The sequence below is a fragment of the Sceloporus occidentalis genome, unplaced genomic scaffold (genome assembly GCF_023333645.1).
Source record: "Sceloporus occidentalis isolate IW3139 unplaced genomic scaffold, rSceOcc1.0.p SCAF_2, whole genome shotgun sequence".
Classification (NCBI taxonomy): Eukaryota; Metazoa; Chordata; class Lepidosauria; order Squamata; family Phrynosomatidae; genus Sceloporus; species Sceloporus occidentalis.
Genome location: NW_028316982.1, coordinates 232,027,056 through 232,049,611, shown reverse-complemented (window position 1 = coordinate 232,049,611; position 22,556 = coordinate 232,027,056). Strand labels below are relative to the sequence as shown.

Below are 22,556 nucleotides of genomic sequence, written 5' to 3'. Positions count from 1 at the left end.
GCCAAGGCCACACAGGTTTTGAAACCCACTGCAGATTTCAAATACTTGTAATCGAACTAAAATACACATTCTGCCATTTTCACAACTGTCAGCATACATGGAATTGGCTTTCTTTTTTGTTTTTGTTTTTACTACAGAGCAATTAACTCAAATGTCATATGAATTGAGCCATCAAATAAATTTGTGCTTGACAATAAAATTTTAGCAGTCAACATTTTTGTCAGGTACTAAGGAAACAGCACTGATCTAATATAAGAAGAATGTTGATTACAGAAAACAACATGTATTTCTGTGCTAAAATAAATTTTCACTTCAAGCTTTCTGGGTTTTTATTCTATATGGATCGTTAATGCTATACTACTTACAATATAGTAATTTTAAGTTTTGAAAGGAAAAAAAAGTGTTCAAACACAGTAATAGTGTATTTGCTGGATACTAAACAAAAGAAAAAAAATCCTATGTCCAGCAGTAGTTCTCTTATCCCATTTTAATAAGCACAGCAGAAACATGCAGATAATTGAGCACAAATCTTTCTGAAAAAATATCTGTATTTATTCAGTCAGTGCTATTAGCTTATCAAATATGGACCCAATCCAAATTGAAATATGTGACCACTTCACAGAACTTTACTTCTCTAGACCTATTCCGTGAATAGCTTTAGTGACAAGTGTAACTATTTGGGAGATTCACAAGTATTCAACTTTTCAACACATACTGTCTATACCCACAATAAATCTTTTGAACAACAAAGTACTAGTTTGTTTTAAACTCAAAGATTATTCTTTCCATAAAATCTGTTGACTTTGTTACATCAATTGGCTTAAATGTGTTCAATGGGGATTACTCCCAGCTATGAGCACAGGACTGCGGTAAAAGTGCCTACTCCCCACACTTCTGATATAAATATCACAAAACACAAAGAATAACTTTCATCAGGATGACACTTCTCCAGATGTAAGCTACATGTGTACCCAGTACAGCAAAGACCATATGGCCTTATACCTTATATTAATATATATAAAAATACACAGTATTCATACTAAGTACTGCACAGCAGAAAGATTAGGACTTTACATCTAGGCTAAATGATCATTAGAATGGAAAAAATGACATTGCCTCTGCTTCCTCTGGCACCCCAAACAAAACCCATTACATTTTTGGCAGTTCCATATCATGTTCTTAAATTAGTTTTGTGCCTTATAAATCCCAGGATCCCATAGCTAGTGGTCATAGTAGCTGGGGTATTCTGGAAACTGTAGGCCAAAAAGTAATTTTTCCAGTCTCCAAGTTTTAGAAATGTAATATAGAAAGCACATCAAAGCCTGAAAAAAGTTTATATATGTCAAGCACTCTGAAGCAGATGAGTAATATTTATATCTTCTTCAATATTAAATACAAACATAAATCTTTTTCACTGCATCTTTTATGTTATTTGAAGAGTACTCAGTATGACTTCTCAACGTGGAAAAAATCTCTAAGATGGCATCATAATGACTCTCTTCTCTCTCATGTAGGCTCAGTTCTAACATTTCAAGATCTATTGAAAAGGGTAGGAATGAACCCCTTGAATCACTTAGAGCTGAAATAGTCAGCACATTTCTGTTATGCATATAAACATCAAATTGGAAAATGTTACAAATATTTACATTACATAATTGCAATCCACATGCCTGCATTCCCCAGAATGGCCTGCAAGTTCAAATCAAATATAAAGCCTCATATAAACATTGATATTCAACATTGTGCGCAGTTTTTCATCTTTTCAAGGATGGAAGCATAAATGTTGCTGACTGGATTTCCAATATTTCTGGCAAGACTCTTCTTTTGTAAGATCAGAAGAAAAATCTGGCTAGCTTTTGCTGCCACTCTGCTGTTGCAAGTGAAGTTGCAAGATCAAGTCTCTAATTTCTTCCCGCTTGCTTCTCACTACTTGGCGGGGGAACCACCGCTCCAAGTGCATTGGAAACTCAAAGTTAACAATAGGGCTCTGGTGATTTAAGAGAGAGAGAGAGAGAGATTACTTTACTTTGAAGATTACAGATAAATACAACTATCTCTTGGCAAAAATCCCAGATTTCACTAATGTTAAATAAATTGTTACCTGAAATAAACATTTTTTTTCAATGAACTGAATTTAAAGAAAATGTGTAAGTAGACAAATTCATGCATTAATGGTGTTTTGAACACTTGCTCATTGATGGACAGAACTGTGACTGCAGCAGTTACCTGGATCAACAAGCAAGTAACCCAAACAGAAGGCCCTAGAATAGGGCAGGCCCAGCCACCCACCCAACATTAGACTGCAAAACATTCAAAACTGAGTCGAAGACCATCCTGTTCAGGGAAGTATTCCCAGGCATTGTGTGATTGTTATTGATGTTTTTAATTTGTTGCCTGCCTTATTTCAATCAACTTTTTCCTGTATTGTTATGTATTATTTTATATGTATTATGGTATTATTTCGTAGAATGTGCGCCATGGACAGGTTTAATTTTTATCTATTTTACTGATTGTATGTACAGCACTGTGTAAATTAATGATAATAATAATAATAATAATAATAATAACGGATATGTACTTGATCAAAGCTTTATTTCTGAAATTATGAAGCTGCAGGCTTCAGAATAAACTGGTTAAATTTTGAAGCTGAGAGGTTTGCCTGAAACCAAGAGAATCAGTTCCACCAAATTTATCAATCCTACATCACTTGTTAAAAACTAGACTGATTAAGAGGCAGATATAGGAACAGAATACCTACCATATATACTTGACAATAAGTAGATCACACGTATAAGTCAAGGGCAAGTTTGGGGACTAAAATAAGGATTTCAATATGACCCATGGATAAGTCAAGGGTAAAATCTAGGGGCACATAAGGATGAAGCAAAGGAAAACAATGCCAAAGAATTTGCATTGTTCTTTGGATTACTGTTTGTGTTCACACTAAAGGCTGGATGGATGGATGAGAGAGCGGTGTGTGTGTGTGTGTGTGTGTGTGTGTGTGTGTGTGTGTGAGTGCTTCCAGGACAGATTACACTTTCACCAGGATATGGTTCCTTTTTTAAAAAGAGTTAAATAATGGATCTTATCTACACCTCCTTCCATGAATCAGTGGAATCCATCAAAACTGCCCTTTCCAGTCATCATGTTGCCTGTCATAGGAAGGGTTCAATAGTTTTATCCAGAAAAGTAAAAGAAAAACCACAAACAGCAGTGTAATTCTTTGCACCTGGAAGAAAGTCTCCACATACTGCAGTAAATATACTCCACAGTCACTATTGTTATCTTGCTTGGGGACTCTTGGACAGAAATCCACCATCACTGATTTGCTGAACTCACGACATGTTTTGCAATTTGCTTCCCATTCTGCTTCTAGATATCTGTAACAAAAGAGAGAATGCTACTGGGGTGAATCCAGATTTAGCTGCCTTGTGTCCCATTTAAATCAGTATGAAAAGTTAGCCATAGCTGGCTTTCACACATGAATTTCACATGTCAATATGACCTAAATGTGATTAAGTTCATCTGAATCCAACCCGCTCTTTGTGGACACTTGAAAAATAATTATGAGTAAAATTATGTTTAAACACTTGGTTAATATTTTTTAAAATAGCTGTCCTTCACAGTTTCAGGATTCCATATTGTATCAGGATTTCAGAATGATGTACAATCAGTTGCATCATAGTACAACAGAACAGCAGATAAAATCATGAATTACAGATGTTGTTTCTTAAAAAAGATAACATAGAGAAACATCCACCTGAACAAGAACATTTTATTGATGACTGAAATACTTGTACTTAATGGGAGGGCTGGAGTGTTACTGCCAGGAAAATCCCTTCAATAAAGAAGGCATTTGGACAAAGGTCTCAGCAGCAAATGTTACTGATATTGGTTAACTTCATTCATTTTAACCTGTATGAAGGGTATGTTTTTCATACTTTGTTTTAATTGGACATATTATTCCGTACTTGTGCCCAGGATCCAAGTTGTGTTTTAGGATTCCTTTTTTCTCGACAGCAACCAGTACAGTAGAATTACTAAAAGCAGAGGCCCCCAAGGCCTTGCTCTTTGAATGGAACCTTCCTGCATGCAGCCCCTTGGAGTGCAAGCAGATGATTCCCAACCAGCTTATTCTGCAGATTCAGGAGTATTATAACCCTTTACCGGAATACATAACTTTTCTCACTGGCAACTATATATTTTTTTTAAATATCCGAGTTGAGAAATGTTGGAAAGGCCAACAATATTAGGTTCTCTCTCCTAACTTGTTACAGTGAGAAAGGAGACACAGACAAAGTGCATTTTAATCTTCTGCTTCCCATTCTGAACAACAACAGAAGTGCTGAAACACTTTTCTCCTCAAATGCCTCAGCAGCTCACTCTCATTTGCCTCTGATTTGATTTTCACATGAGAGTTTATCAGCTGAAATAAATAAAAGATGGTTATGCCAGAGAAAACTGCATAATAGGTCATGTGAATCTGGAGCTCAGCTGAACCCTGACTCACCAGCTACTCAGCTGTAGTATAGATACTAGCCCACACTTGCACAATAGAAATGTACTATGTAATGTTCTTAAATGGTTACAACTGGCATAATCATGTACAGTAATTTTTCCTTTTATCTAAAATGGGCAGTATCTTCCATTTCATTTCTGTTTTACAAAACTTTGCTGCACACATAATAATAATAATAATAATAATAATAATAATAATAAATTTTATTTGTATACCGCTTTTCCACAGATCAAAGCGGTTTACAGCCGTAGAAAATCAATTACAACCATTAAAAAAAGCAAAATGTTACAAAACATCTCTAGATAAAATCCAGTTATACAAATTTAAAAACACAATCCTACAGCAAGGTAAGGCAGGGAATCAATGGCATCAACATACATAACTTCATTTATCAGGGGGAAAGGCTTGACAAAAAGGAAGGTTTTAAGCCTTTTTAAAAATGTTTCTAGGGGGGTCGTCAAACGGAGCTCTTCAGGAAGGCTATTCCAGATTCGCGGGGCCACCACTGAAAAGGCCATCTGGGATGTAGAAACATATTTGGAAGGTGGAATTTCCATAAGATTCTTCCCTGATGTTCTGAGTGTGCAGGGCGGCTCGTAGGGGGAGATGCGGTCCCTCAAGTAACTCAGGCCCAAGCCATGTAGGGCTTTATAGGTAATAACCAACACCTTGTATTGCGCTCGGAAGCGAATAGGCAGCCAGTGCAAAGATTTCAGCTTAGGTGTTATATGGTCAAACCTAAATGTACCGGTGACCAGTCTGGCTGCCATATTTTGTACTAACTGAAGCTTCCGGGATGTTTACAACATATCTAGCCTTACAGCTAGATTTACAGTCTTTACAACCCCAATAACATTATATATTTTACTTTGTAAACCTAGATAAAAAATTGCTTATTTTGAAAACTTAATGTTGGTGCAAGGAAAACACAGGTGGGGAAACTTTGGGGCTGTGCACACTGCAGGAAAGGCCAGGTTGGGGGCGGAGTCGGGGCGTGCCGTCACGGTGCTCCTCTGGTGCTGTATCCACACATCACAGTACTGAAGGAGCACTGTAAAACCGTGGCACTGCAGCTATCACGCTCTTTGCAAGGTGCAAAAAGGAGCTGCTTTTTGTGGTTCTTTTTTGCGCCCTGGAAAGGCCAGATCAGGGCCACAGCATGTGGTTGCCACAGCCTCGATCTAGCACAGCTGAAGGTGGCTGCAGGCCGCTCCCTAGGGGCAGTCTGCACAGCCTCTCTGCAACCTTCTCGGAGCCAAACATCTTTTGGTTAATGGGGGAGGAAATGTTGCTGGAGTAGGGCACGCAAAGAATTCTAAGGGTTACAGGATTTCCCTATGTGATTATGGAGCATCCTGTGACCTATAAATTAAGCTGACATCATCTGTTAAAATGTAGAATCAAATAAAATACTCACTCTCTCAAGACCTGAACTGTATTCCTTGAAGAACTCGCCTTCAGAGAATCTAAGATGAGGATACATGGCCTAAATAAATAAATAAATAAATAAATAAATAAATAAATAAATAAGATCTTCCATTGCTGAATATATCCATTCCTATTTCTGATATCATATGGGAAACTTTAGGTGACTTTTTGAACTGTTATTGGGGATTTAATAAAAGCCAAATATTATACTGTTATTACAAATACAAATGCTTACCTTTTACAAACTTTCTTGATTTTAGAATTGCTTGAGAAGCTCTGAAAAACATTCACAAATTAAAATCAGAAAAAAAACAAAATAGAAGAACCAAATAATCTCAGAATTTGATAGCTATATAATTGGTTAGCCCTCAAGGCTGCATTTATACTGCAGAAATAATGTGGTTTGACATCACTTTAACTGTCATGGCTCAATGCTATGGAAGTCTGGAATTTGTAATTTCAAATGGTGTTAATTGTCAGTTAAATGTTACATGTCACAGTTAAAAAGCTAGTTTTGATATTATAACTAAAATATTTTAAAATGAAAATAACAGCATCAGTATTTGATCTTGCTGTAGGTAATTCGGGCCTGTTACAGACTGCCAAAATAAAGCTGCTTGGGGTCTCTTTGGAGGCATGCTGTTTAAATGATGCATGGGTCCTAAGAGTCCGGAGGTCGCGCCAAAGCCACACTCCATTCCTAAGCACTGGAGTGCAGCTTTGGTGCAGCTTCCAGATTCTTAGGGTGCATGCATCATTTAAAAAGCATACCTCCAAAGAGATCCGAAGCAGCTTTATTTTGGCAGTCTGTAACAGACCTCTATTTCATTTTAGATGCTCTGAATGTAGTGAAGGACATCAGGGATCTGCTTAAGCATCATAAGATCCTTGTTGTATGAATTTTGTAGGACACAGATTGGGTATGATGTGATATTTGCTATTTTTCAACCAATAAAAACTATTCTATAAGCCAACAGAAATATTTCTAAAGAAATATTGAAAAGATTATCTTTCTTTGCCCTCATGGAAGAAATGCTGTGCAGTTTTAAAAATATCTCTGTAATAGACTGTTATTATAGCAAGTAATTCGTTTCATTCATTTCCACCATTTTATCTATTTTTTATGAACAACAGAAACAACAGCTACTATACCAGTAAAGGTAAAAGGTAAAGGTTTCCCCTTTGACAAGGTTGTCAAGCCGACAGTCGCAGTGCTCAGCTCCATTATTAAGCCGAAGAGCCAGTGTTGTCAAAAATGGTTCTGTGATCATGTGTGCAGCATGCCTGCACAGAACATTGTTGCCTTCCCACTGAAGGGGTACCTATTTAGCTACTTGCAATTTTACATGCTTTCGAACTGCTAGGTTGGCAGAAGCTGGGACTAGTGATGGGAGCTTACTCCGTCATGTGGCACTTGGGCCTTAAAATGCGGCCTGCCGATCTTGAAATCATCAGAATCAGCGTTTAACCACTGAGCCACCGCGTCCCATGTCTACACCAGTACCTTATTATTGCACATAACCTAATTATTTGTTAAGGAATTTAACATACATTGTTATTTGTGTTTTATAAACTCTTAAAGCATGGGGAAATCACGTAAAAAATAACATCACGGCATACACATATGTATTATAACCAAACCACACCTTTCCATCAGTCTGGATTATACTTTGCTATGGCATAAGGGACTCGTCTAGACATTCATTGACAAGGACTTCTCAGGGGATGTTCCCAAGGTATAAAATTCCCTTCCACATGCTAGGCAGATATCAGATGAGTAGGGCTGTAGGGAGTCTTGGGTTTGTTTTTTTTTGGTTTTTTCTTTTTGTTTTGCTATTTATTTATTTATTTATTTATTTATTTATTTATTTATTTATTTATTTATTTTTACGTTTTGAAAAACTATTGGTGTTTTAATATGATGGGTTTTTTATCATCAGGTTTTTAGCTGTGTCTTATTTTAACCATATTGTAAGTCTCCTTGTCAGAAGAAAGGCAGGACATTAAATAAAGCAAGATAAGATATTTTCCCATGTATTCAGTCACTTCATTTTTCCCTTTGCCAGTTGCAGGAAGAATTCAGGAATTCTTCCCATACCTTCTACACCAAGAAATTACAATTTGATGTATGTTTGATGTATGGTTAATGTCCCAGGTTCTTCCACAGTTTCTTGCTGCAGGAATGAAGATGGTTTATTAAATATGGTTGTACTGCTTATGTCACAAAAGAGTGAAGGAGGTGCATACATAAGCAAAAGGTTTATACTTCAATTTAGTAAATCAAAATAGTCTTAATGAGGACAAAGGCACTTACTTTTGACATACTAGAATCCAGTCCTGGAGATACAGTTGCTGGCTGAATATCTAAAATGATAAAAGAACAATGTATGGTTAAAGAAAACCATACTATGGGTGGGGGGATTATAGATATGGCATCTTTCCTATATAGTTCACAATAAATAAATGTGGTTTATTTATAATATTAGTAATATAAAAGTGGAAAAACTAAAACATACAAATAAGCTAGCAAGCTTGGACCATCCACTCCCCTTCAGGTTCCTCATTATCTAAAGAAGCGAGATCAATTTTATGGAGAGCTAATCACAACACTAGTGTAATCATATGCCATTACATCATTTTTACCAGTGTACATAGCTGCAAACTGCTTTCTGAAATCAACTGCTTACCTAAAAAAAAACCCACCAACCAATCTCTTAAGAGATCTCTGTACAATATGTTTAGCCCCCGAAACCACATAAAATTATCCAGCATATGGTCTTAGGTCATTACCACTAGCCTGTAGGTTGCTATTTATGTCTGGTTCTTCTTTATCATTCCAGGTATTATTGAAGACCAAAACACTTTCTGTTCTAACAGCCTCGCTTTTAATTTCTGTCTGATGAGGAATTCTATGGAAGTTTGACTGTAGTAAACATTGGTCTGGAGAATCCTCATATATAACTTCTTCTAGCCAAGGGAAGCAAATGATAGCAATGTACCAATGAGACCTGGAAAGGAAAGTAAGAAAAATTCAGGACCTGCTATTCCAATAGGAATGAATGGAATATGCCTTTCCCTGCCATTCCCTTTAATTTCCATTAAGATACAATAATAAAGATGCTCAGTTTGGGGGTGGGAATCATGTGGCCATTTCCCTGTTAATTTTTACACCTTCATCATGATATCTAATTACATGATAGAAAAGAAACATGCAGATATCTGATTTTATTCCCCTGTATGCACTATAGAAGACTTCCATCTTTTTGCCCATCTAGACATAAAATACAAACATAACAAACAGAAGCTAAAACTTCTGGAACTCGAATAAAAAGGGGGGAAAAGGCTGAGGCTCCAATTAATGCAGCAAACTTACTCTTCATTCACAGGTACAAAGATGTAGTCTTTATTAAAAATGTTTACATAGCGAGTCCACCTTTTTACTCTTCTGTGTCGTCTTTGTGCTATTCTGTAAAGATATAAAACAACAGTTTCAAACTGCTCACCAGATAATGAAGGAAACATATTTATTCTTCTTCCCCAAACCATCAGAGCAGAACTAAATTATTTTACATACTCCTTAACTGGCAAGAAAACTAAATCCTCCTTTTCAGATAAGCTGGTCAACTGTCCAGAACAGCAGAGTCCACCAGTTGAATCGTTTAACTGCAATCTATTTTTAAGAGTGAGTTCAGTATCGCAGATGACTGAGACAACACTTGGAAACCAAACAATCTAGCCTCAAACTGGGGCTTTCCAGATTACTGGATTACAACTCTCATCACCTCTGAGCAATGACCATATATAAATATCTAAAGTGTGTATTATGAATGGTAGTTTTTTCATAGAGATATATTTATATTTTTCATTACAAGCACACCCAGAATTTGTTTGAAGGAACTACAGCTGCAGTACTATGCACACTTATTTAGGAATAAAACCCAGTGAATACAGTGTGACTAATCTCTGAGTAAAAAAACAAAGGACTGCACTGGAAGAAACATTACCTTATGTTGCACAAATCTAGGACAGGCTTCAGAAGAAACACAGACACAAATGCTGAACTGAGAGTCCTGTCTAGGTATTACTGGGGAAGAATGCAACTGTTTCCCTTAGTTCTTTCAGCTACAGTCCAGAGCATCATATAAGGCATTATCTGATGACTTCACTTCTTTCACTCAGTTTAAAGATAGAAGCATATTAATGCATTTAAATATATTTCAAATTTCTATGTATGGTTGTAAAAGCGAAGAAAACTGACAGGAAGAGAATCAACTAATTTGAAATGTGGTGCTGAGAGTTCTGTGGATTCCATGGACAGCTGAAATGACCAATAAATGGATCCTAGAAAAATCAAGCCCAAATTCTCACTTGAGATTTTACTTCCTTTAAACAAACTGGTGATATGGACTCCAAATCACTCTTGCTGGTTGTTTGAAATATTTTCTTTAAGATTTTATCTGCTTTTACCTCAGAGACACACTGATTTGTGGTCATCTGGGCTTGAATTGTTAATTTACTGTCGGTTACCGTGATCTGCTGGGGAGCAGTCAGTGACACCACCTCACTCACTGCCACCTCTGCACTGGTTTTCTTCCTTTTTTTCTATCTGCTTAAAAGCTGCTGCATTTCCTTCTTCTCTTCCCAAACCTTTCCTTTTCCTCAGAAAGTCTCCCATTATCTTTAACTTATATGTGGGGAAAGACTGAAAAAAACATGCCTTACTGGCTCATAGAAAATTTAAATTAAATTTAAATTTAAAAACTGAGATGAAAGTGCAGAAGTCAACAATTATTAACTGAAAAGAATTTTGTACTTTATGACTCCTGTAGTGTTCACTGGCATGTACGGTAGTATGCTCCTGACTTTGCAATACCTGATGCTCTTTGAGGTCTTTCATTTATTGGTTACCATATGTTGACTCCACAAGAATTAACAACTAACAACAATTAAAATACAGCTTACGAAAGGCTTGGATTTTCTTCAGAGTTTTTTTCTGTCCTGGTCAGGCACTTATAAAAGAAACTGCTAAATATATGTGAGCGGTCAGCAAGTTCTTTGGGGGCTTTTTCCAATAACAGATACCTACCAAAACAATAAAAGATGCACACATTATACATCTTACAATGAAACTTTTTACGAACTTATTTCTTTTCATGAACTCACAACTGTCTCACACAGTCATCATGAGTCAGGCCAACTCAGAGGCAGTTAACAATAACAACAAATTGTTTTAATTGGTTTTTATTTGTTCATTGCCCCAGGGGGCCTTGTAGACTGGGAGGCTATACAGAAATATTTTAAATAAATAATAAAAGAAATACTATTTTAAGGGGGAAATTTTCCTTATAAAGGGGGAAAAATTAGTCCCAATACTAAAACTTTATTTAACCACAATGTCTCTTGTCCTGGCATTCACTGGTAAAAGACTGCCTTGACATCAAGTGGTCACCACTTGAGAACAAAATGAATCTGAGAACAAAATGAACTTATCATATATATTACTTACTTAAGGTAAAAGTCAATGATCACATCATTGAGGAATTCTCCATACTCTAAACATTCCAAATCTTCTCTTGTGACACCTAGTCCCCCTTTGGCAGGTGGGGGAGGATAAACAATTAAGCTGGAAAAAAAGAGACAACAAACATCCTGGAAGTCCAAGGTTAAGAGAATCATAAGTATTTAGTTCTACTCATGCTGCTGCGCACCCTCTAGATCTTGATTTCTGTAGTAGGCGAGGAGTGTGATCTGGGAGTGAAGGGACAGTCTATAGTGCTGTTGTTATGGATCTGTATGGATTCTTGATGGCTCTTGGAAAGTTTCCTGCTGCCGTAGTAGCTGAAATCTTAGCCAACTTCTGGAATGATGAAATGGGCATAGCAATGGTTGTAATAGCTCCTAGGTAACCCCTCTCACAAAGTAGAGACAAACAGGCCCCCTGGTTTTCCAAGTGGTGATGAAACAAGGCAATTACACCAACACTGGCAGAAAATTTGAAGCAAGTCTGATAAAACACAGGCTATAGGACATCTGAGTGGCTACTCTGACAGACAGCAAAGGAAAATATCTTCATTGGCTGCATTGCATCTGCAAAGAGCCAGCTGGCAAAACTCCTTCAAGTGGTCAGGGGTCTTTTAAATAGAGGCTCAAAAGGGGGGAGGGGATGCAGGTCACTCTACAGTTCACTGTGAACAACTTGCCTGGCACTTTGCAGATAAAATCTCTTGGATACACTCTGATTTGGATGCTATAACTGAAACAGATCCATTGACTGTAATTTTGGCCCCTGCTTGTCCAGTGATAATGGATACTTTTCAATTTGTGCAAACTGAGGACAGGACAGGACACTTGCAGAGATGAGATGCCACACATGTGTTAGGTCTTTGCCCTCCTTGGCTCATTAAAAAGCCAGGGGGGGGGGACTGGCCAAATGTGTAAAGGGAATGCTCAATGCCTTACTAAAACAAGGTAGAGTTCTAGCTTGCCTGAAGGAGGCAGTTAAAAAACCATTAATAAAAAAGGCCACTTTCAATCTTATCATTCTACAGGCCAGTTTCTAACACTTCATTTTCAGGCAATGGTACGTGTGATAGCCTCCCAGCTATAAGGGAACTCTTTCACCTCACTTTCACTAGAGACAATAAATATTTTTTTCTGAATCCCGCTTTCCTGCTCAGACACACAGATTTGTGGCCATTTGAGTAACATTTCCCCCCCATTATTTTGTCATCCCCTGATCACTAAGGGGGAAATAATCTTATTTAATCTTACTTTCTATGACTTTTGTTTTTCCTTTCATCACAGGTTATATCTGTCTAATTTTCTTCACCATTTTTCTTCTTCTTTACTTCTCTTGCTGCTTACTCTAAATTATTAAATTCTCCAAGTTTGTCTGAGAGAGATAAACACATCTAGTTTGTAAGGCAGGATTGTAAAAACGGAGAAGGAAAGAAGCTGAACGATTGCAACAAAAAAGGAATGTGAACTCCTGCCAGTCCAGTTGGCATGTGGGAATAACCCAATCATAGTGGATTGTTCCTCCATACCAACTTGAGAATGTCTAGATCCAATTCAATCTGGTTTCAGACCAGAACATGGAATAGAGTCAGCTTTGGTGGCTTTGGCAGATGACCCAACTGGGAACTAGACAAGGAACCTGTGTACCTGTTGGTTCTGCTGAACCTCTCAGCAGCTTTCAGTACCATGGACAATTATATCTTTCCGGGCTGCCTTGCTGGAATGGGACCTGGAGAAACTGTTTTACATTGGCTCTCTGTTCTTTCTTGGAGAGGCAAACCAGAAGGTGATACTGGGGGACTCCTGTCCAACCCCTTGATCATTGGCCTGTGGGCTTCCTTAGAGCTCAGTTCTGTAACCCATGCTATTTAATATATGCATGAAACAGCTAGGGGAAGTTGTCTGGAGTTTTGGGGTTCAGTGCTATCAATATGCAGATGAAATGCAGCTCCTCTACTCCTTTCCTCCATAATCCAAGAAAGTTGTTTTGGTTCTGAGCCAGTGCCTTTCATCGGTAATGGACTAGATTAAGGCAAACAAACTTAAGTTAAATCCAGACAAGACAGAGGTGTTCCTGTGTAGTCAAAAGGCAATAGATTCATCTTGTGTTGGATGGGATTTAACTCCTCCTGAAGACACAGATTTTCAGCTTGGGTGTGCTCTTGGAATCAACTCTAAACCTAGATGTTTACACTTCAGGTGTGGCAAGGAGCATATTCGCACATTAAAAGCTTGTGCACTAATGCTCATTCCTAGAACTTTATCACACTAGCGGGCAAACAGGATTTAAACGAGAGTTAAACTAGAGAAAACCAGGAAATGTCATGTGATAAACTTCAGGCATTTCCTAGTTTTCTCTAGTTTAACTCTCATTTAAATCCCATTTACCCGCTAGTGTGATAAAGCTGATAGAGACAATGGACCCAGCCACAGTGGTAAATGCCTTAGTAACATCCTGTCTGGATTACTGTAAAGTGAAAAATGAAATCCAGTGTGGTGTAATGGTTTGAGCATTAGATTAGGACTCTGGGGACCAGAGTTGGAATCCCAGTTCAGCTATATAAAGCCACTGGATGACCTTGGGCAAGTCACACTCTCTCAACCACAGAGGACGGCAATGGCAAATAACCTCTGAGGAAACTTCCCAAGAAAACCCCATGATAGGTTCACCTTAAGGTTGCCATAAGTAGGAAATGACTTGAAAGTACACAACAATAACAACAATAATGGTCATTTATGTGACGTGGGACTTCTGTTGAACAGTGTTTGGAAATGTCAGCTGGTCCAAAGAGCTGCAGCCAGATTGCTGATTGGAACTGGCTACGGGGATCACACTACTCTCTTGCTGCAATAGTTCCTCTGGCTGTCAGTTTATTTCCACAGACAATTCAAAGTGCTGTTTTTGATTCATAGAGCCCTATGTGCCACAGGTCTAGGTTATCTAAAGGACCATATTCTCCCTTATGAACCTGACCATGTTTTGAGATCTTCTGGGGAAGCCCTTCTCTCTGTCCCAGCACTCTCATAGGTACATCTGGTGTGAACATAGGAAAGCATCTTCTCAGTGTCTGCCTGCAGGCTCTAAAACTCCATTTTCAGAAAGGTTACACTGGTACCTTCCCTACTCTATTTCCACAAACAAGCAAAGACCTTTCTGTTTCAACAGGCCTTTGAGGACTGATTGAAACAAGTGGGATGGGCCTTGTACAGTGTGCTACATTTTCTATTTGTTATTTTTGTTATGCTGTTGTGTTTTTTTCTATGGTTTATGGTTTGAACTAGTTTTGATTTTTTTATAGTTAGATCACTTTTTAACTTTTGTAGTTTATGAATATTTAACTATCTTTTTTAATCTACTGTAAGCCACACTGAGTCCTGAATTGAGAAAGTTATTTATGTTTATAAATACATTTAACAAAAGCAACAACAACAATAATGCTGATCTAACTAGTAGACAATCCTGTTGTTTATAATCTCAAGTGAGCAAATTGCTAGGTAAACTAAGAGACAGGAGTGCAGGAACCAGACCTGTTTCAAATTTTTGCAAGCACATTGCCTTTTGTGCATAGTTATCATAATTTACAGCAATTAATTATGCTGTCCTCCAATATATTTTGCTTCTGTACATTTCAATATCATGTAAACAACTACACATACTTTTTAACAGGTCCATTTTCTTGCAACTCTTTCCATCTGTTCATCTCAGTACAAGAAATAGAAAAGGAATATAGACCACTATTTTGCTTCTGCAGCAGAGTGTAATTGGGTTTGGAGAGGATTGCTTTTGATTCCTGTTAGAAACAAAGAGAAAGTTATCTTTTCAGTAATATGTTCAAAGCCAACCATATTTTCAACCAGTAATTGTATAGGCCAATGCAAATAGGACCCCTGAGATTGGAATGTTGGCTGCAAGAAACAGGTCATAATACCTTTCTAAAATTCCAAGTATTTTTGTCTTTCACAAAAACAAAGTGTATAAATACATAGTGTTCTTACTGGGAAAGTGTAGCTTTCTTGTTACTATTTCTCACTTTCAAACAGTTGTGATTACCGTACATACTTGACTATAAGCACTGTGTAAATTTACAGTGCTATATAAATAAAGATTTTGCGGTCAGAATTATCAATTTTGATATGACCCATGGATAAGTTGAGGGTAAAACTTAGCAGCAAGTAACAAAGGATGTAAAGGATGAAGCAAAGGAAAATGATGCTAAAGATCTTTAAAAATTTTGATAGGCATAACGATTTGTGCTCACCCTAAAGGCTGGATGGATGAGATCGTAAAGGGAGTTAATGCTTCTTTTAGGTGCTCCTAGAAAATATTAAGCTCTCATCTTTCACCAGGGCATGGTTCCTTTTTTGATAAGAGTTAAAGTACTTACATTGACCCACAGATAAGTCGATCCAGATTTTTGGGTCAATTTTTTGACTAAAATTTCTAGACTTATACATGAGTATATACAGTATCTGATTTACCTGGTGTGGCTGCTCTGTTAAAATGTCCTTTTGTAACTGCTGCTGAAATGAGGGATAGCAATAATTCATGAAGGAGTTTTCTTCACGTGGAATTTCTTTAATTGCTTGCTCCCATGGTATGCATTCAGTAAGTTCTGGAAAAGAGTTCTTCTTGCTCACTTCCACAATTATCTTCTTCAGTATGATTTGTTCTTCTTCTGTGAGTGGCTGAGACCTTGTAATAAAAATGAATTCAGTATTCTTAGCTGTAAAAGGGGGGGGGGGGGGGGACAATGTTTGAAGAAAAAAGCAATATGTTAGTGTACCAGTCCTCTATGTTTTACACAGCTAATTTACAAAGGAATATTGCAAACACGATTACAATATTTAAAGGATTTTCACATTTACATCAGATACAAACCCTCTCACAGCATATGGGTACAGCATAACACAATGATTTTGTTCTTTTTAGCATGCCAAGTTATATTAGATTGTTTGTTTAAAAATTGGTGCAGCTATTTAACTATGCTGGTACTACAAGAGTATGGTGGAAGACCATGCAAAAGCTCCTTCCCTACACTACACAGCATCTCCCCATGTGAAAGCATGATTGCAATAAGCTGCAGTTCATGCAATTTGTCTCTTGTCAAAAAGAAGACACTGTACACATGGTTTGTAATTCCCACTGAAGGCCTGATTCACTTTTGAGGTGATATGGTAAGTGTAAGGAATAGCTGGCAGCAGTTCACCACAGCCTTCCTACAGCCCTTCCCCAAGCTAATTAAACAAGGCCATGGTGAAATAAATGTTTCTACCTGATACCTCACAAAAACAGTATAATAAACCATACAATAACCAGCTAGAAACAGACTGTAACACTGTGATCAGTGTGTCACATTGTTTCAATGTCAGCAAAGAAGTATCCTAACAATTTGTCTTCTAATCAGAATGAAAAAGATACAAAATTCATTCAGAGTGGGTTTGCCTTTGCCTTCCTCTAAGGCTGAGAAAATGTGATCTGCCCAAGGTCACCAAGTGGATTTCCATGACTGAACGGGGATTCAAACTCTCGTCTCCAGAGTTGTAGTCCAACATACCATGCTCTAAGTAGGTACTAAATCTAAATACTGGTAATATGTAACTACACATTTCTAAGAAAGGCTGAGTAGGTTTTAATTAACTACACACACACACACACACACACACACACACATACCTTGCTTGTTTAATATAGATGTTCCTATTTCCTTTTCAATTTGTTCCACATAATCTGATGACAGCCAAAGAAAAATGATGACATTACTCCCCAGATGACTATTTGTCCACAGTCCAAACCTTCTTAAATGCAGTAAATCCACTGACAGTTCCATTTTCTTATTAAGGATTACTGCAAGGAACAAAATTTAAAACAAACCAATGAAATACAAGATTGAATTAATCCCGCAAACAGGACATTGCTTTTTAAAAATTAATAATAACTAGAGGTGGCATCTTATTTCCAAACCATTTTGTTGGAGAGGTTATGGAAGAATCTGGAGGGTACTTTCATGGCAGAAAGGAGTATTTCCACAAATGGTCTGCAGGTCTACTGCTAGTGATTGACCTCAAAATTGCAGGTAGGAAGCAGCTTTAGACTTGGTGGATTCAAAGTCCCCTCATTCCTTACAGAAGCCAAATGACTGGAGACACTTACTTACACTAGCATATAACAGACAAAAGGAATTCCCCCATCTTTGGAGTCAATGAAAGTAAACTTTTAACAAATAAAAAAACCAGTAAAATCGTGAAATCCCAATGTGAGGGGCAGAAAAGGTATTCCATCACCTCCAGCTCTAAAGCGTAATCCAGTAGGGCTTTGGAAGTGACAGAATGTCTATCACTTCATTTCCCAAACCCAAATTTAGATCCGCTCATAAACAAGTTGAGACATTAATTCAAAACTGCCATATTTAAACTCTATCAAGTATTCTAAACTTGAGTTATATTGTATCACCTAATCAACATTCCTTTAAAAAAAAATCTATTAGTCTATTAGCTAAAATTCAATTCATCTTGTAACTACTGGTTTTCATGGATTTTTCAGGATATGAGGCCGTGTTCTCAAAGAGTTTATTTCTGATATTTCGCTAGCAGCTGTGGCTGGCATCTTCAGAGAATGCTGGCATGGAAGAGAGTGGGGTACATATACTGTTGGTTGAGGAAAGCGATTTACATGTTAAATTTGTGTATTGTTCTGCTGTTGAATGGCAAGGCCTCAGGGTGTCTATTTAATAAATGATCCATTGTCTGTTGGGAAACCCCCCTCACCCTGGGTGGTTTTCATTTGCATTAGATGGGTCTTGATTTTCATGTTTTTCAGGACTGGTAACCAAACTCTTGTTTACTTTTAGAGTTTCTTCTTTCCTATTGAAGTTTTCCAGGTGTTCACTGATTTCAATGGCTGCCCTGTGCATTCTGACCTGATAGTTATTGGGATGGTCCAGACTTTCAGTGTTTTCAAACAGCATTTTATGCACACGATGGTTTATATCTGCTACTGCTGATTTTTCTGGCTGACCCAGTCTGCAGTGTCTCTCATGTTCCTTGATTCGTGTTTGAACACTGAGTTGGGTGGTCCCTATGTAGACTTGTCCTCAGCTGCATGGTATCTGGTAAACTCCTGTGGCTGTGAGAGGGTCAGCGAAGGACAGGAGAGACCCTCTGATGTCCACAGGACTCAGGGTCGATAACCTTGCATCCTTCCAAGGTCACTAAAGTGATTACCCAGCTTGTTGGGGGCAATTAGCTTACAGTTGTAAACTGCTTAGAGACTGCTTAGTGCAGTATGAAGCGGTATATAAATGAAGCTGCTATTGCTATAAAGTTGCTATTTTACAAAGGAAGCTTCTTTACGGCATTTATCAGTTTTGCTCATGGAGAGACAGTGTGACATAGTGGTATGATTGTTGGACTATGTCTCTGGAGACCAGGGTTTGATTCTCAGCCTAACTGGATGACCTTGGACAAGTCACATGCTATTAGCCTTAGGCGAAGGCAATAGCAAATCTCCTCTGAACAAATCTTGCCAAGAAAACCCCATGGTAGGTTCACCTTAGGATCATAAGTTGGAAATGACTTGACTTGAAGGCACACAAGAGCAACAACAAATATGCTCATATCTTGTCAGACTACTGCTCAATTGAGTTCACCATTGTCTGGTTTGGCTTGCCAGGATCTTAGGCAAAGGTCTTTCACTTTATTAACTAGTCTATCTTCAATTGGAGATGCTAAATATTGAACCAGGCAACTTTTGTAGGTGACACATATTGGTTGTTGTTGTTGTATGCCTTCAAATCATTTCTGACTTATGGTGATCCTAAGGCATACTTATCACTGGGTATTTTGAGGCTGAGAGAATGTGACTTGCCCAAGGTCACTCAGTGGATTTCCATGACCGAGGGGGATTCGAACCCTGGCCTCCAGGGTTGTAGCCCAACACTCAGACCACTATACCAATCTGGCTTGTGAAACATATACCCTACCACTATACTTGCACTAATGGTATTCAAATCAGTTTGGACTACAGCTCCGACAGTTTGGTACCACTGCACATTCTGGGTGGGACTGTTGCAAATTGTAGGTCCAAAATCTTAAAATCAAAGGCCCGTTACAAATAGGCCGTTTTGTGCGTGCGGAGCGCGCACTAGGGTTAGGAAGGGGCGGTGCTTCCGCACCCCCCTAACCCTAGTGCGCACTCCGCACGCACAAAATGGTGGCGGCCGTCACAGCTGTGCCGCCTCTATACACATAGTGCGCCCTTAGCGCGGAGCAGGAAGGAGCTCCGTTTCAGAGCTCCTTCCTGGTTTGGTCCGCTGGGCGCAGCCTTCAGATGGCTGCGCCCAGCGGACCAAAGGAGAAAGGGGCCAAGCGGCCCCTTTCTCCTCCTCCCCGCCGTCACGGGGTGTCCTTGGGGCTTGAAGCCCCAAGGACACCCCTTTCCAGGCTGCGGGGAAGGGGCCTTTTGCCGCTTGCCCGCAGCCCGGAAAGCGGCGGATCGGGGCCTCAGCGGCTGCCGTTCTGGCAGCTGAGGCCCCGATACACCGGGGAAAGGGGCGGGTGCAGCCCACCCCAAATGGGCGGTCTGTAACCCGCCAAAGTTTCTCATTCCTGCAATATAGACATTTCTGTGAATATTATGTACCAAGTATTCTAATCTTACAGTTTACAACACCTTTACAGCACTTTCTGATTGTATACAAACAGCTTACAGTAAAACAGCAAATACAAATTTTGCTATGAAATATATTTGTAAGATACTGCCAATCACCTTGCAAAGGAAATGTGACTAAACAATATAAATTATCTTACCTTCAAATGGGATCTTAACGTATCCAGTTGTAAACTTAAAAGTAAAAAAAGCAGAACATAAAATTAGTATTTTGAAGAGAACTGTTACATTTCATTCCTAGATTTAAAATAACACACAACAATGACACTATTTTGTCAGAACCTTTAAAATGTGGTGTTCCAAGTTTAGTATTCAACATCAGTATTTACCTAGCCATCAAGCGTACAGTCAACTCAAAGTGATTCCTACAATGACTATGTGTATCTAGTGAATCTGGAATAGCCTCTGTTCCTTATCATTTGACTTTTGGACAGCCAACCTCAATGCCATATTCACAAACTTCTTTTGACCTTCTCCCCTCAGTTTCAAAGGCAGGGATGTATCTAATGGCAGACTCCTAGTGGCAGAATCAAGCAGAGCCAGAAGAGGAACAATCATTCTATCCAACTAGCTCAGGGTGGTGTGGGGCACGGGGAAACCTCCTCGTTTTGGGGTCAGGTGGACAGCTGCAGGAGAATAGGAAGAGAAGAAAATTCCAAGCATTCTACAAGTAGTACATTCAATTTAGCCTGTGGTTTTCTATGCAAAATGAGAGGAGGCTGTTGATCAAAACAGACAAGTTTCCTTCAGGAACATGTTTCAGAGTTCTCAGAATCTTGATTTTGATCAGTACAAATAAACTTACTCTAGCACAATGTGTTGCTCTTCCTTTATATTTCCCAATGAAAAGGTTTTCAAACTTTATATCTAAGACAAGGTCCACCAGTTCGCTGAAGGTGCTACAGTCTGTGGAGGGCTGAAGTTTAAGCGGTTCATCTGAAACCTATAAAATACAAAAAATAAATGTGAAATTGGAGGACTGGTATAAAGAAGTTTGGAAGTTAGCAATTAATGACAAATTAACATGTAAATTGAAAGTAAAAAAAGGATTATGGAAAAGAAATGATTTTGATGAAATATGGAAAAAAATTATTGAAAATTTACTAAGAAAAGAAGATGGGAAATTACCTCCACAGGAGGAGTTAAAATTTTGGATGGAGTATAAAGAAGGGAATGGCTCTGGGGGTGCACTGAGGTGATATTTAGGATTTTAAAAAAAAATTAGTAAGATGCAAAAGTACATATATGTATGGAAAGAATATTAAATTAGTTTTGTTTTATAAAATTTCAAAAAAATATTAATTAAGAAAATGAAATACAGATATTGGTTAACTATCTCTCTTCTCCATGCAGTTCTAAACAGTTAAGGGGATGCTTTTTAAATCCCTCCCCCCTTTTTTCAAATCAGAGTTTAGAAAAATTCTGAGGGGGGACTAAAACTCTGATTCCCTCAGCTAGCATAACCAGTATTGTGCTATCTGGTGGATTCTGGTAGATGTCATCCAAAAAATGAAGTTTCCAAACTCTTTCTAAAGGAACTTTCTCATATTCCAAGTTAATATTGTCCTGAAACACAGGGACAAAATGATATGGCTTCAGGCCATGTTGGGGGTGTGCAGTTTACATGACATATCCCCCAAACGCAAGCTGAAGCCACACCAATGCCACAACATTTGCAAATAACTGAGACAGAAGGAGCAGATCTGATGGCCCCATTCAGGACCATAGTGGCAGCCTGGATTGGGACCAGGCACATGCAGTGACTGCGTTTCCACCGCGAAGACTTCTGGCACAGTGTCCCACCACTATTTGGCCTATCTGTTTCAGGCCATTGAAAACAATAATCGGTTTTTATTTGTATCTACACAAGCAAAAATTAAACCACCAGGCACTGAAGATTCCATTTTATTTTTTTAATCCCATTTATACAGCCACTAATCAAGGTAAGAATGGTTTATATTCTAATTTTGTTGTTAGAAAGGCTATTGTAAATACAAATCACTATAGGCCTGTATTTGAAGCAGAGTTGTTGAAAGCACCTTTCATTGAAAACATGCTGGAGCTGGTATACCAATCTTACTGATCTCAACAAGCCAATCAAAGAAAAAGACCAGTGATTTTGAATGAGAAGAGATATTTAACTATACATATTATTTGGTGTATATATTATCTGGTGCATATTTGGTTGTATATGTAAATATATAAAGTCATTATGACTGCATACAGACTAAATATAGAGCAATTATTTACTTGTTCTGTTTTGCCTTCAGTTACACTGTCTGATAGTTCTTCTGACAAAGGTAGTTCTGAAACTTGTTCTGATTCTTTCTTCATGAGAGGATGGCTTTTCCCAGTCTGGAAATATTTTTTTGGCTCTTTTGCTTCAGCAGTACCTTCTTCATCACTAGAAACGACAACTGAAACATA

The 22,556-nt window shown here is 38.2% G+C and overlaps 1 protein-coding gene across 6 annotated transcripts in view; it reads right to left on the bottom strand.

The window, feature by feature from the left end:
* Positions 1-530: 530 nt before the first annotated feature.
* The window catches only part of SENP7 (SUMO specific peptidase 7), a 46,040-nt gene continuing 24,014 nt past the window's right edge, over positions 531-22,556 (bottom strand). For 5 of the 6 annotated variants that reach the window (XM_089512372.1, XM_089512374.1, XM_089512376.1 and 2 more), the window contains 15 exons: positions 22,380-22,546; positions 20,935-21,072; positions 20,270-20,303; positions 17,139-17,309; positions 15,944-16,188; positions 15,122-15,255; positions 11,454-11,570; positions 10,910-11,029; positions 9,321-9,413; positions 8,738-8,955; positions 8,262-8,311; positions 6,183-6,223; positions 5,937-6,005; positions 3,230-3,380; positions 531-1,987 (listed from right to left, as the gene is read on the bottom strand). In XM_089512372.1, coding sequence (XP_089368498.1) covers positions 1,850-1,987; positions 3,230-3,380; positions 5,937-6,005; positions 6,183-6,223; positions 8,262-8,311; positions 8,738-8,955; positions 9,321-9,413; positions 10,910-11,029; positions 11,454-11,570; positions 15,122-15,255; positions 15,944-16,188; positions 17,139-17,309; positions 20,270-20,303; positions 20,935-21,072; positions 22,380-22,546 — 1,886 coding nt within the window. In that variant the 3' untranslated portion in view covers positions 531-1,849. Of the gene's footprint in view, positions 1,988-3,229; positions 3,404-5,936; positions 6,006-6,182; positions 6,224-8,261; positions 8,312-8,737; positions 8,956-9,320; positions 9,414-10,909; positions 11,030-11,453; positions 11,571-15,121; positions 15,256-15,943; positions 16,189-17,138; positions 17,310-20,269; positions 20,304-20,934; positions 21,073-22,379; positions 22,547-22,556 lie in introns of those variants that run through there. The other variant, XM_089512375.1, reaches the window with a different exon arrangement.